Raw genomic sequence first — 13,610 nt, 5'->3', positions numbered from 1 at the left:
GTAGTATATATATATATATATATATATATAGCTGCAGGGTCTCGAGGGATCAAGACATTTATGAATGAGTAGAGTATGAGTGCTGGGAATGTGCGAATTAGACTTTCTCGGCCACATCTTGAGAAGTGTTTTCTATGGTCTCACTGGTATTTGTTCTGTCTTCCTCGGTAGCTGGCTCATTCGCTTTTGCTTGAGCTTCAGCCGCAGCTCTTTGTTCAGCCATTTTTCTGAACAAGGCAACGTAGCCGTACTTGGATTTCAGTCTCAACTTGACACCCCAATAGTGGAATGCAAATGGGATGGGGACCATGGCAACGGCAATGAATGCGAACAAAGACGTTGCCCAACCAACATGTAGTCTCTCATACATTTGAACAGTGAACAAAGGGAAAGCACCAGCGACAAGGTAACGAAGCAAATTGTTTGCAGCCAATGCAGAAGCAACATATGCTGGTGGGAAGGACATCGAGTAGTAAAGAATGATACCAAAGAATACCCAAAGTAACCCGAATCCAAAAGGCACAGCAGAAAGAGTTGGAGCAATCCAGTGGACTGATCTGCGTGAAGTCCACGCGAGCCAAAACAACGCAATTGGCAAAAGGAAGGCACCGATCTCGACGATGAGCAACCTGGATTCTGGCGCATCCCAAATGAGCTTACCTTCTTCATCACGCTTACCCCTGGTTCCATCGGGGTTCTTAGGGAAATAGAGAAGCTTGTCCAAAACAATATAAGCCAAAACTGCGCCAACAAGTCCGACACCCACAGCAATAAAAGGCAAACCGGAAATACCCGTGCTCATCAAGTACTTGCCTCTAAAGATAATAGGAAATGCTTCGAAGAATCCAAACAACACGGCAAAGACAAAAGCTGTGTAGATTGAGGACAATCCGACAATAGGCTCAACAAAAAGCATTTCGAGAGGTCTGAACAAGTGAATCTGAATGAGTTGCTTGAAGGTTGGTCTCTCCACAATCAAATTAATGCCTCTAGCCTTTGCCCTCTTCTTAAGAATGGCAGGCTTGAACGTCTCTGGAACCCACAAAACAAAAGGTAACATAACTCCGTAGAACATCATAGAAACCCACATTGTCCATCTCCAACTCTTATTTTCAACCACGAAACCACCAATAATGGGGCCGATAACTGGACCTAAGAAAGGAGAAAGACAGAATAAGGCCATGGCAGTGGACATTTGCTCGGGAGCGTTTGCCCAGATATCTGTGATGGAACCACCAGCGATGGACATTGGAGGTGAAGCAACGAATCCAGTGAAGAATCTCAAAATGAGCACACTTCTAGTGTTCTGAGCCAAACCAACACCCATGGTAAAGAGAATGGCGGCAGGGAAAGTGGTGATGTAGATCAAACGACGGCCGATCATTTCAGAAAGTGGCGCTCCGATCACAGGCCCAACAGCCAAACCAAGCAAATAAAAAGAAAGACCGGAAAGACCAAGTGTTTGAGACATGCCAAAGTCCACCATGAGGCCTGGAACACCTTCTACGTAAAGCGAGGAGCCCAAAGAAATGCAAAGACACATGTTAGCAATGGTGAAAGTCGCGACCCATCTTTTCCAGCTGGGCCAGTTGTGAGGATTGGCTTTGTCGTCGGGACCGTCATATTCAAGATCAGAGAGCTTGACAGGCTCGCCTCTGGTGATGGATCTCACGACAGAGGGGGCCATAGACCTTTCGGTAAGAGTGGTGGCGATTCTGTTCAACTCGTTCTCGGTCATGTTTGGTGACATGAGGTCCAAATCGTTCTGCACCAGCCTTACCGCATTGTCATCAGTTGCAGCATCGTCAGTTACTTTCGGCTCAGGGTAATCCTTTGCGACGTATGCCTCGTTGGGATTCACATCTTGGATTGTAGACGCACTCTCTGCGTCATTATCGACGACTTGCTCATGAGTCGTGTCTGGCTGGTCATTCTGATTTCCCTCGAAGTCTTCTGCTTCATTTTCAGAAGCTGTTTCGTAAGCAGAGGACGCCGAAGCATCGACAGAAGAAATCGATGCCATTTGGCTGTTTCTGTTCTGTGGCGCCGCAGCTCTCAATGCCTGTTCTTCCGAGTGCGATGTGCCCAAGATCCCCATTGGTATTGTATGTGTTGGAGTGGTGCTATCCCGAAAGATTCAGAAGGTTTAAACACAAAAGAAACAACAAGATGAAGTTTTTAGGAAAGGGATGTCCGTGCTGGCGAGAACTCGTCAATAGTTGAAACAATTTTCTAGCCGCGGCTTGCACAGACGCTTTATACAAAATAAGCTCCGGCACCAACATCGATGCCCTTTATCAATTCTGGCGTGCGTGCGCCGGAGATACCAGTCCGCACGTCGGCCCGTCGGCATGCATGCATCTATTGTGTACCCAAAACACATCAAAAAACATATGTATTAAAACAAGATCCGAGTTCCACATGCTTCAGGTTCTGATGCATACCAGGATTGTGTGGTTTTTTATCAGCTACCTAAAGATTGAGTGTGCAGTTAGGTAAGTTGCTTAGCTCCGGGGTCATCGGTTTTCGTCTTCCTGCATCGGGCAAGGTCGCACATACAACAACAAATAGGGCATGAAGAGGTCATTCTCCTGTGCATAGTGCGATTCCACGAGCGTGTCGTCAGTGGAGTGATCAAGCCGCGAGAAGAGACACCACCAGACTGATTATCTCCAGATTGTCCTAAGAATATCGGCCCCGAAAACTGCCCGGGACATGAGTTTCGGGGAGCATTGCGGCAGACTTGATACTGTTTATTTCACAAAATTCGGGATGTTTACAGGGGATTGTGAGTCCGCGGATTTGCTGAGGGTGAACTGTTCTAATTTTGATGCAACGATACAAATTAGAATCCCGAGGTACATGTTTTAGTTCTTTGCGTATGTTGTGGCTTTTCCATGTCCTGCCGATCCGAGGGCCGACGGTCTTTGCCGCGCGCCACATCTTGGGCCCGGAGATAACAGGACTGCATTCTTGGGTCGGCTGTTAAATGCGACGCGCTGCCGAGGTCCACCCGTAGTACGTCTTGGCTCGAATGTAACCGAAGGCGAAATTACAAGCAAAGACCATCATGATCACGACTGCACCCACGACCAAAAACTTAAAGCTCAAGGGCTCAATTAGGGAATTCAAAATCATTCCTATCGTGTGTGCGCTCACCAGAGATCGGTTCCCGATCTGGAAAGGATCTTGATTCATGCATTTTTCCCAATACGCACACATTTTCTCGAGCGCAGGGACGATCGTATCGGGCGAGCAATAATTCTCGTGATAAGACCGCTCGCACAGTGCCATCTCAACCAAGAGATTGTTGGCCTCCTGGTTGATTTTGTGTGCAACGTCCTGCCTGATTGCTTGTATAATAGCAATCACTATGTGCACCGCGTACCCCGAAAGTACCACGTTTATGAGTAGCTGTAGATAGGATGACAACACGTAGGGCGTGCGTTCTGCTGGCACTGCCCGCGGGTCCCATGGCGATGGGAGCATCTGGGAAGAGATGCCTGCATTGGGCAACAGTAGCTGCTGCGTATTATGCGTATTATGCGTATTCTGCGTGCTAAGTATTGAGGAAGCACGGTTCCTTCTCGCCACGCTATTCATCGCTGGCAGCGCCGAACCCGCTCTATGTAGACTCGTTGGCATCCCTCCGAACAATCTGTCTTGAAATGTAGAAAGCTGGTTCTTGCCACCGTACTCGAGTGGATCTGTCTCCTGTGGATAGTAGTGATGGTGGTGAATTTGGATTGGATTCAACTTAGACTCGTATTGCAAGGACCTGCCTGTCAAACTTTCTAGTGCTGGCACTGGGGGCTCTAACACAGAACACCTCAGAGACTCCCGATCACGCATGAATGGATGAGTGTGGCCCAAGCCATTCAACCCCTCAACATGGCGTTGGCGCGTCCCCGACGCGTCCCCGATTCTGCCCACACTGGTCAGCATACTTGTGTCAAACTCGTAGTCGTATTCAAGGCCGTCCGAGCCACTCGGAGCGGAACTTTGGTATCCGGGCGCTTCACGTTCGATTTTTGGTGGGGGTGGCATGAGAAGCCTCCGTGGCTTTAGGGCATATTTTGCCCCCAAAACTGTCGGGCTAAGGGTATGGAGAATCAGCAGGTCCTCATCGACATATTCAGAATCCTCCTCGGCCTCAAGAATTTCTCCCTCGGTGTCCACGCCTCTTCCAGCCAGTTCGTCATTTCTGGTATCATGGATTTGGGGGCTGAATGCCATGTCATATGACTCTAAACTGTCAATATCCATAAGATCATCTTCGTTTTCATGAGGGCCTGCACTTCCATGAAGATTTCCTAGAGACAAGGATCCAAGCCCTGCGCCTAGTTCTTCGAATGCACTCATGCCTTGGAACCGGGTCCTTCGTTGGTATATTACAATGGTCGCAGACTTAAGCAGGGCAGAAAGGGGCGTCGATTTAGTTTCTTTGAACAGCCCTCAGTAGAAGAGGACGGCGAGAGTTGATTAAGTCTGGTTGGATAAACGTGTTGTGTCGAATTAAATGGTCACGACCAGAACAGACACTGTAATGTATCTTCAGTAGGGACAAAGTAGATCAAGCAGTATTGCAACAAAAACAGCAGTCTATCTTTACTTCACCCGAATCCTCGAATTTAAATCAGAACCCTTTATTAGGGGCTAGTGCTTATTTAATTTATAGGCGCCGTGTGAGAACAGACGCAGGCAGATAGTCCTCATACATTTGGAGGAGCCGTTGGCGGTGAGCTCGATGCGCATCGCGAGCGAAATTTCGGTGCCCATCTACGCCCATCTTAGCAGATATATACCAGCAAATCATTGTTCAGATCCCCCCCCCCTCCAAATATCCTCTAAGCTATTCACCAAATATGGGTTCTAAGAGAAAGAGAAACGAAAAGAAAAAAGACTTCCAGAAGACGAAGCTCAAAGTCGGAAAGACTCTCGCAAAACCAGATAATTACACCGACACGTCGTTCACGGCCAAGTCGATCTCGCTCCCGAACCAGACTATTTCCAAGAAAAGTGGTGGTAATGGCGATGTTTCACATTCCAAGGGCGACGTTGATATCACACATCAACTTCTGCTCATGAAGCATCACCTGGCCTCAACCAGAAAGGAAGTGGTCAATTTTGTCGAGGCTCATTTACCATCAAACACCTCCATGTACAAACAAATCCTCACAATGACGATATCTCTCGTGACCGATCCTTCTGCTTCTGTGCGTGATGCCTTTGTGTCTCTTCTATCGGCGTGTGCAGACAAGCAGGCGGGATTCCTTGAGTTGCATATGCGTACAATTGTTCTTTTCGTACACTCAGCAATGACCCATATCAAAAGCGAGGTTCGGGGCTCTTCTACCAAAGTACTAGACGTGCTTGTGAAAAAAGCCCCGATCCCATTGGTGAAGGGTCACTTTGTCAAGACGCTCCGCAGCTACTTCCCCCTCATGGCCTGGACTTTGTCTGGAGATAAAAAGGCCATTTCTCTTGCAGTCAATACCTCGGATACCCTTGGTGGTATCAGCAGTAAAGTGCGCACAAACCATCTTGCTGTTCTCGAACGATTACTTGAAAGCTCGCTATTCGAACCTGAAATCAACGCGAGCTCGTTTTCAATAGACTGGACCAAATGTACTGCCGTGCACCCTCAAAGCTCGCGGTTTCTTTTACCTTCTAACCCGCAAGCGTACACGCAACTTAAGCTATATGTGGACGATCTTCCGACAAACCTCGACGTGAAATCCACAGAAGCGGCAGAGGGCTCTTTTGCGCTCTCGGATATCGACAGCGTATCTACTGAGGACCAAGAAACGAGAAGAAAGATCACCTACGATGTATTCTTGCTTCCTTTGAGAAAGAACCTTGGCAATGCTGTGAAGGAAGGTGGAGAATTTGGGAAACAGGCCAACAAGTGTTTAGGTGTTTTAGAGCGATTTGAGAAGGCTTATGAGGCATCCCAGGAGAAGTAACGAGATATTCCAATTTTGTATTACGATATATGATAGATGGCACTTGCAGAATTTCCAATGACACTCTGAAAAACTGACGGCGTCTGTCAAACAATTTCTGGGTCCGGTAACTCAATTGTATCGGCTGCTTCGCGTGGCTAGTGTTGGCACTAGGTTTTCTCGAATCGACTACCCCGGTTTGCATGGAGTATACGCACATCGTAAGATGCGTCCAAGTCTTACCAAAAAACTTTTATAATCATTACACCATGTTGCGTTCAATTCTCTTAAAACAAGCTTCGGCAAATACCTCGAGAGTCTTCTTGGCCTCAAACCTCAAACCATGCAGAAATATTCACTGGTCGCCTCTTCTTTTCAAGAAGAGAGGTAAAGAGCCAGTCCAAAAAGATGAGCCAACAGAATCGGCCAAATCCCCCGAAATCGACTTCGACGAGGTCTCTCAAAGATTTCAGGGTGTTCTCGACAAGTTCGCAAAACATGCAAATGAATCCAAATTGGGAAAGACAAATCCTCAAATTTTCGACAACTTACAAGTTGAGACTCCAGACGGGGAGCTTCCATACACGGCCGTAGCAATCACTGCTTTAAAAGGACGTAACTTCATCATGACAGTTTTTGATCCTGCTAACGTCAAGCATGTTGTCAACGCAGTGTTGGCTTCAGATTTGAATATGAACCCAGTTCTTGATCCTTCGAACAAACAGATGTTGAAGGTGCCCTTGCCACCCGTGACAACAGAGTCTAAGAAGGAAAGCATTAAACAATTGAAGGCTGTTTTTGATAAATTCAAAAACGGGGCAGGTGGATCAGGAAAACATGCGCATACTCTCTCGGCTATCAGAGCAGATATCAAGAACAAGATATCCACCAAGAAGAAGATGAACGACCAAGAACAGGCACTTTGGAAGAAAGTCGAGAGTGTGCACAAGGAGTACGTGAAGAAGCTTGAAGACAGCTTTAAAGCAGCCGAAACAGCTATAATGAAATAAACTCAGAAGCAAATGCCTTCTCCGACGAACAAACGCCTCTTGTAGCGGTCACACCACTTTATAATTCGGAGGCTTTCATCGATTATTATCTGGGATGAAACGGATCCCTCGCACAAGCAATAAAATTCATAGTTTTGATCTGTCAAAAGAATCCCCGTAATGAAATCCTCCTCCGTGTGTAAACGGGAGTACGTAAGCTTTTTCGATTTGAATCGTGGCATGTCATTTTCGTCTCCCTTCGAAATTATTAGATTCGAATAGAGCGATATTATCAGGGAGGAATATTGGAACTTTGATAAGTTGGAAAAAGCTGTCTCTTGTGTAATATCATCAATAAAGATCTGATTATACTCCTTGCGTTTGTAAATGAAATGCTTAATTGTTGAAATCTTGAGCTCGCCCAACACTGTGCTTTTGCCGTTCGACAAAGACAATTCCATCCCAAGCCTCTTTGAAAACAGTTTCTTTCCTTTTATCTTTGCAACTGCATAGTTTGCTGCTTCTTTCATGTTGAAGAAAGAGTTCTTGTTGCCACTTACGAGAATAATAGTCATGGGTCGGTCACAAGAGCTAAGCAGAAACGTCTTGACATAGCAGTGAAGAAACCCAGAATTATTGAACTCGGGCATACATAGTGGAATCCATAAATCTGCGTCTTTGCCTGAGGTCAAAGACTCTGAATTCAGTCCTATGATATAGAGCAAGGTAGATATATCTCTGCTTGTTAATTTATGATTTCGCGGGCGTAAGTGTGTTACAACTCTGTCTTCCATGGTGATGAATCCAAAAAGGAGATCAGCTGCCACAAGCGTTATCTCTTCCGTCATGTAGAGCTTGTTGGAGATTGTAGAAACAAAATCCCCGTCTTCCTTGGGTACTTTGAGGTTTTTGACAGAGAGAAGAATGTCACTGAGTTTAGTACGACATGTATTGCTGATTCTAACACAGCGGATGGAATTGAGGGAAGCCCCGATTGAATATGATGTATCAATTATCCGAGCATTTTCATCTGTGGAATGAACACCGTAGGTAAGTTTCATGGCCAAAGTGTCGAGCGCGTTGAAGTCTTGAGTGGTTAAGATTCTTCGTAGATCATAATTCATTCCGGATTCGAATTTCTTCACTATTACTGCTCGTGAAAGCACGGCAAGCATATAGCTATAAAGGAACTCCAACTGATTTTCTAGGATTGATTTATTGCTTGGGGCACTTGAGTTTATCTCGTGTGGGATTTTGGAAATTGCTACCAATATAAGCGGGTGTTTATTCTTGGCCACGATTCTAAGCAGACCCAGCGATACTGAAGTGACCTCCTGCTTCAAGCCATCCTGGAAACTGGCAATTATTGTTGTTATTAGCCCCATGTATCCCAAAAGAACATCGTCATTGCCGTGTAAAGAGTAGATGGGCTTTCCCGCCGCTGATAGAATGAAGAAATGTTTGAGCTTTGCTTTGAATTCATGATTCAGTTTGTCTACAAGCACCTTCAGTCGCAAATATTCCTCGTCAAGACAGGTGTCGTCCTCTGTAAGCAGGTTATAGTTATTGAAGGTCTCATAGCTCTTATCTCGTCTATGGCCTGTAGACGACATCAAGTTGTTGAAGAGATCTGGAAGCTGAATGGCAGCATTACTTTGATCCGAGAACGAGTCGTCATCAGAGCTGACTCCACTGCCAAAATGCGTACTGAAATTGCTGCCGAGTGACGGCATATTCAGAGTAACAGGGTCCAACTCATCTGGCCGGTGATCTAGCTCACTTGTGGAGATTTCTGCTTGGTCGGCACTTTTTAAGCACACTGCAGTGATGGCGCCTGCTGCATGCAAATTTGCCTCCGGGTGCATCCCAGTTTGGGAAATGAAAGAGAGGGCATTTCGGAGGCTCGGGGCCTGCAGTGGATGTTCATAATTATGGCCCGACATTCTTGCGGTCAGTTGATTCTGGTTGAGAACCACGATCCTCGGTGCAACGAAATTTCAAAAGAAGAGTCGTTTCTTGAAATATGGTCAAATTTGAAGAGATTTGTGGGGACTCGATTCTTTTAGAGCGCACGTTGAAATCCCAAAACACGAGATCTGGGAGGTTACTCTGGGCCAAAGCGAACGGATTAGACTGATGTTTCGAGGGGGATAGACATGTGGCTCTTGAGCGGAATGCAAAACAGTCTGGTATTGCTTGCAGGCAGTGGCGTTGATATGATGTGACTGCTAACTTGTGAATCTAAAACGTGGGGACACCGATGTGCGCACTCACCACTAGGAACGCGGATATGGTAATTATACAAGATACTCGTGTGCCATGTACAAATGCGTTTGACGCAGTATGTTTATCCTAGAATATACGATAGTATACATTGAGTGGCACGACTTTGTTTGTCGCTTCCTAAGTGGCCGAGACCTTTGTGGAGAAGTCAGTTCTGATTGTGTTTCAGGCAAACTGTGGACAAGGATCCACTAGCTACGTCGTAGGTGAAAAATGCTCCAGCAGGCGAGCCGAAATGAGGCGAATAAGTTGAGAATCTTCAATTGCTTCGTAATCTACGTAGATTCCATGACTGTGTTGGTTTAACGACGGAGAAACACATACCATATCAAGAATACCACGAACAAGCCAGCGCCCACGATCGGGACGTACTGTTTGATCATGGCCTCAAAGTTGATGCGCTGGGCCTTCTTTCTGTACTTGATCGAGTCATTGCGCAAGTTCAGAGACAAGTCGCTCATCTTGTCCAAAGAATCGCCCCTGTACAAGAGGTCCTCGATGTTTTTCGTCATGACCTTCTTGACGTCTGCCAAGTCGGTGTTGAGGCGGTCGAGGTTCAGCTGGGCCCGCTGGTCCTGGTAGATTTTCTTGGTCTTGCTCAAGAAGTTGTCGAAAGAGCTGAAGCCAAACGGTCTTGCGGAGTTGCTGAGCGCCTCGCGCCCGTGGATGTGGCCAAACTCGTTGCTGACTTCGGTCAAGTACAGGAAGGCCAAGTTTCTCGGGTACGACTTCTCGCAGATGGTGAGGTAGATGACGTTGCTGCTGATGAGGTAGTGGATGTTGTAGCGGCCGGACTCGATGGTGGCCTGCGGCTCGGAGTTGGGGGTTACTCTGCTGATGATGATCTTGCATTTTTTCTTCTGCTCGTTGAGCTCCGGGTCCACTGAGTCGTCCACAGACCCGCAAAGAGGGAGTGCTGCCGGGTTAGTACATGGCGTTCGGAGGCACACGCGTCGAGATCTAAGCGTCGGGTGTGGGTGTCCGGGATTTGAGCGTGGGGTGCGGGGCCTCCGAGATCCAGTGCGGCCGCCCAACTGGTGCCGCCCACGGCGAGGACAAGGATGGCGGGCAGGGCATATACGTACCGTCGTATCGATAGATCAACGTGGACTTCACCATAGTGTGTTCAAAGACGATCGGAGGGGCGGAGAGGCGGGGGTGGTGGGGGCTCTGTTCTTTGCAGACTCGGAGGCTGGTGCTGGAGGGCTCTGGTACTGAGCTGGCCCGATGATGCAGTGGTGGGCATGGGGCCGGAGGGCCCGCGCAGCTCTGATCTCTGGGGAAGCCGTGCGCGCGCCGGGCCAGGGCCTGGCAGCAGGGCGGTCCGTTCGAGAGCAGCCGGGGCTGCGTAGGGCGACACTTTTTTTTTCTGTCGCCGGCCGCAATCTCTGTGGATCGGGCGGTCCGGGCCCGGCGGCGGTCTCTCGGGCTGTAAATGAAAAAAATAGCATGGGCATGTCTGTCTTGCCTTGCCCTGTCTTGCCCTGTCTTGCCCTGTCTTGCCCTGAGACTGTCTACTACAGGGCGCGGCGGGCGCCGATGCGGTCGCACTCCAGGGCCGATCGCACCTCACCAGAAGCCTGTAGCAAAAGAGCACCCGCGCCATCTCCCGTTTTCAACACCACCACCAACCCAACGTGCCACGCTCCGCCGAGCCTCTGTTGAAAAGAACCCCCACGCCCGGCAAACCCCCACCACGGCCGAGCCAACAAACCGCCGAGCCAACAAACTGCCAAGGCCCCAAAACCGCCGAGGCCCCAAACCCGCCGAGGCCCCAGAACCGCCGCAGCGTGGCTTTGCACTCCCCTCATCTGCGCACGGCACCATGGATCTCTCAAACCTCTCCAGCACGCTCCCGCCCACAAAGTCGCTCGAGCTGGTCTCGCTCGGCACCCTCACCGGCGAGCTCACGGACGAGTTCAAGAACGCGGCCAAGTCCGTGGCGGCGCTCTACAACGCGCGCCCGCAGAAAAGCGACCGCGGCCCCGGCGCCACGGACGTCCAGGCGGAGTTTGCCACGGCGGCCAAGGCCGTGGCCTCGCTCTACCGCTTGGGCACGAGCTCCGGCGTGCTCCTCATGCACAAAGGCTACTTGGAGTGCTTGGACGAGCTCCTCGCGGAGATTGCCAGCGGCGAAGACATCGAGAACTGGGCACTCACGAAGCGCGCCGAGCTCACCAACTTGTACACGCACAAGGACGCAGCGCGGGCCGGCCCGCCCGCGGCGGCGCTGGAAGCGCCGGGGCTGGCCGGGGCCGGCGACCACGAGTTCACGTTCCCGCCCGAGCTCGCGTCGCACACGCCGTTCCGGCCCGGCGTGCCGCCGCTCTCGGTGAGCTTCCACGCCAAGCACCGCAAGGCGCCCGGCAGGGCCGTGCCCGCGGCCGCCCCCGCGGCGCAGCTGGACGCGGACAGCGACGCGTCGGACCTGGGCAGCGACCGCGACGCGAGGCGGAAGCGGCGCGCGGCGAGGGCGCAGCAGGACGCCGGCAAGAGACGGAGACGCGACGTCGCGAAGCGGGAGGCGCCGGGCGGCGCCGCGTGACGCCGCCGTCTACGTGGGCGGGAGCGTGCAGGCCGACGATACGGGGCCACGGTACATATATATATATATATTCTGGGAAGTCGCCAATGCATGCAGGGCCACGGGCCGGGCCGCTAGTAGCCGAACAAGCCGTCGGAGTTGTCGCCGTCGTCGGGGTCGTAGCTGTCGTAGTCGTCGGAGCTGCTGGCGGAGGCGGCGTCATCGGAGCTGGAGCTGTCCCCGGCGGCCTCCACGAGCCCCTCCAAGGTCAAGCAGAGCAAGGTGTCGCCCTTGGCGTGGGTGCCGCGGGGCACGTCGTGCGTGGCCTCGACGTAGCAGTTGGTCAAGCGCGAGCGGCTGCGCACGGTGGCCGCGCGGCCCACGATGGTGTTCTCCAACAGCACGTCGTCCTCGACCACGGCGCCGTCGAGCACGACGGAGCCCGTCACGCGCACGCGCTTGCCGATGGTGCAGTGCGCGCCCACCACGGACCGCTTGACGTTGGTCTTGTCGCCCAAGCGCGAGGCCGCGCCCACCATGGAGTCCGCGCCCACGGCGGCCGCGGCCTTGTCCTTGGCGCCCGCGGGCCTGTCCTTGGCGCCCGCCGTGTCGCGCGCGTGCCGCTGGAGCAAGTGGCGCGTGGCCTCCATGTACCCCGCGAGCGTGTTTGCGCGGAGGAAGACGGCCTGGCGCGGCACCTCCACGAGGCCCACGCTCAGGCCCCAGCCGGGGCTCTGCCACTCGCGGCGGGCCAAGTCGCGCACCACCTTGATGAGCGGGCGCAGGGCGAAGTACGCGTCGCCGAACTTGGCGGGCACGCTGCGCAAGCGCGCCGCGAGCACGCGCGCGTCGCCAAAGAACACGGCGCCGTTGGCGAGCCGCGTGCTCACGGCGGGCGTGGCGTGGCGCCACAACATCTGCGTGCGCACGGCGACGCCCTTGTGGAACGCCACGTCGGCCGCGGAGTAGTAGTCCAAGAGCTGCGCGCGCCCGCCGCACGGCAGGCCCGAGTACACGGTGTAGCTGCGCGGGCCCGCGCGGTGCTTCTTGTCCTCGGGGCCGGGCCGTGGGCGGTAGCACACGAGCATGCCCAAGTCCGCCGCGCGCCGGCAGCGGTACGCCTCGATCAACACGTGCGGCGGCAAGTCCGTGACGAGGTCGCAGGGCAACACCACGAAGTGGGCGAGCGGGCCGGGCGCCGCGTGCTGCGCCACGTACTGGAGCGCCTGCCCGCTGGCCGCGGCGCCGTGCTCCGCCACGTCGATGCCGCGGAGGAACCGCAACACGTCGCTGGCCACGTCCAGCACGTCCGGCGCCAGGGCCACGGCCGCAGCCCGGGCCGCCTTGTAGCGCGCCACGGCGTCGCGCACCGCCGCGCCGGCCGCCGCGTCGCAGAGAAGCGTGACCTTGGGGAAGAACGCCTTCTCGCACCAGTCCAACACGTGCTCGAACATGGGCCGCTGTCCGACGGGCAAGAGCGCCTTGGGCGCCCCGGTGGCGCGCTGCTGCGAGAACGGCGCCAACTGCTTGCCGGGGCCGCAGAGGATGACGGCGTGGAATTCCATGGGTGGGTGTGTGGGGGGCCAGATGGATGGTGGCAGGAGGAGGACCAGGCGAGCACAGGACCAGGAAAGCGAGGGTGGTGGAGGGCCAGGGCGGTGGAGGGCAGGGCGCGCAGAGCCGGGCCCGCAGGCCCTGGGGCCCGCGCTCGGGTTTTTTTTTTTTTTGGCCTCTTCCCTGGCCCGCCGCCGCCCGGTCACGTGCGCCCGCCGCAGCGCTGGGTGCTGCCAGGGCACGGCCAAACGGCGGGCGCGGCGGGCAGCCCAGGGCGAGACGGCCCCGGCGGGGCCTCCGCCGTGCCGCGGTCCC

The 13,610-nt window shown here is 52.8% G+C and overlaps 8 protein-coding genes across 8 annotated transcripts in view; 3 read left to right on the top strand and 5 right to left on the bottom strand.

The window, feature by feature from the left end:
- TPO4 (Tpo4p) overlaps positions 1-2,406 on the bottom strand; it is a 2,759-nt gene extending 353 nt beyond the window's left edge. The window contains exon 1 of the mRNA XM_018854347.1: positions 27-2,406. Coding sequence (XP_018714940.1) covers positions 98-2,098 — 2,001 coding nt within the window. The 5' untranslated portion in view covers positions 2,099-2,406 and the 3' untranslated portion in view covers positions 27-97. The remainder of the gene's footprint in view (positions 1-26) is intronic.
- A 579-nt stretch (positions 2,407-2,985) lies between these two features.
- Positions 2,986-4,558, bottom strand: METBIDRAFT_86432 (uncharacterized protein; the record flags this gene model as incomplete). Its single annotated transcript, XM_018859258.1, has 2 exons — positions 3,698-4,558; positions 2,986-3,559 (listed from the first exon to the last, which is right to left on the bottom strand). The coding sequence occupies exons 1-2, from the start codon at positions 4,360-4,362 to the stop codon at positions 2,986-2,988; spliced, it is 1,239 nt and encodes a 412-aa protein (XP_018714939.1). The 5' UTR covers positions 4,363-4,558.
- Positions 4,559-4,865: 307 nt separating this feature from the next.
- On the top strand, positions 4,866-5,966 carry METBIDRAFT_77246 (uncharacterized protein; the record flags this gene model as incomplete). Its single annotated transcript, XM_018858665.1, has 1 exon — positions 4,866-5,966. The coding sequence occupies one exon, from the start codon at positions 4,866-4,868 to the stop codon at positions 5,964-5,966; it is 1,101 nt and encodes a 366-aa protein (XP_018714938.1).
- Positions 5,967-6,214: 248 nt separating this feature from the next.
- Positions 6,215-6,955, top strand: METBIDRAFT_38400 (uncharacterized protein; the record flags this gene model as incomplete). The annotated part of the gene is made up of 1 exon (XM_018856998.1): positions 6,215-6,955. One exon carries the CDS (start codon positions 6,215-6,217, stop codon positions 6,953-6,955), a length of 741 nt encoding a protein of 246 aa, XP_018714937.1.
- Positions 6,956-6,957: 2 nt separating this feature from the next.
- On the bottom strand, positions 6,958-8,799 carry METBIDRAFT_77244 (uncharacterized protein; the record flags this gene model as incomplete). Its single annotated transcript, XM_018858664.1, has 1 exon — positions 6,958-8,799. One exon carries the CDS (start codon positions 8,797-8,799, stop codon positions 6,958-6,960), a length of 1,842 nt encoding a protein of 613 aa, XP_018714936.1.
- Positions 8,800-9,519: 720 nt separating this feature from the next.
- Positions 9,520-10,336, bottom strand: SEC22 (SNAP receptor; the record flags this gene model as incomplete). Its single annotated transcript, XM_018856624.1, has 2 exons — positions 9,520-10,133; positions 10,303-10,336. 2 exons carry the CDS (start codon positions 10,334-10,336, stop codon positions 9,520-9,522), a joined length of 648 nt encoding a protein of 215 aa, XP_018714935.1.
- Positions 10,337-10,560: 224 nt separating this feature from the next.
- Positions 10,561-11,990, top strand: METBIDRAFT_30723 (uncharacterized protein). The gene has a single exon (XM_018855692.1). The coding sequence runs from the start codon at positions 10,653-10,655 to the stop codon at positions 11,760-11,762; it is 1,110 nt and encodes a 369-aa protein (XP_018714934.1). The 5' UTR covers positions 10,561-10,652; the 3' UTR covers positions 11,763-11,990.
- GCD1 (translation initiation factor eIF2B subunit gamma) lies at positions 11,711-13,488 on the bottom strand. Its single transcript, XM_018855691.1, has one exon. It carries the CDS (start codon positions 13,304-13,306, stop codon positions 11,876-11,878), a length of 1,431 nt encoding a protein of 476 aa, XP_018714933.1. The 5' UTR covers positions 13,307-13,488; the 3' UTR covers positions 11,711-11,875.
- Positions 13,489-13,610: the final 122 nt, after the last annotated feature.

This window comes from Metschnikowia bicuspidata (genome assembly GCF_001664035.1).
Source record: "Metschnikowia bicuspidata var. bicuspidata NRRL YB-4993 chromosome Unknown METBIscaffold_1, whole genome shotgun sequence".
Taxonomy (NCBI): Eukaryota; Fungi; Ascomycota; class Pichiomycetes; order Serinales; family Metschnikowiaceae; genus Metschnikowia; species Metschnikowia bicuspidata.
Note: the sequence above shows the minus strand (reverse complement) of the source record. Positions and strands in the feature narration are given on the sequence as shown.

Coding starts and splice junctions, on each gene's coding strand:
- METBIDRAFT_30723 (XM_018855692.1), top strand. CDS start 10,653: ATGAAAAAAATAGCATGGGCATGTCTGTCTTGCCTTGCCCTGTCTTGC.
- GCD1 (XM_018855691.1), bottom strand. CDS start 13,306: ATGGAATTCCACGCCGTCATCCTCTGCGGCCCCGGCAAGCAGTTGGCG.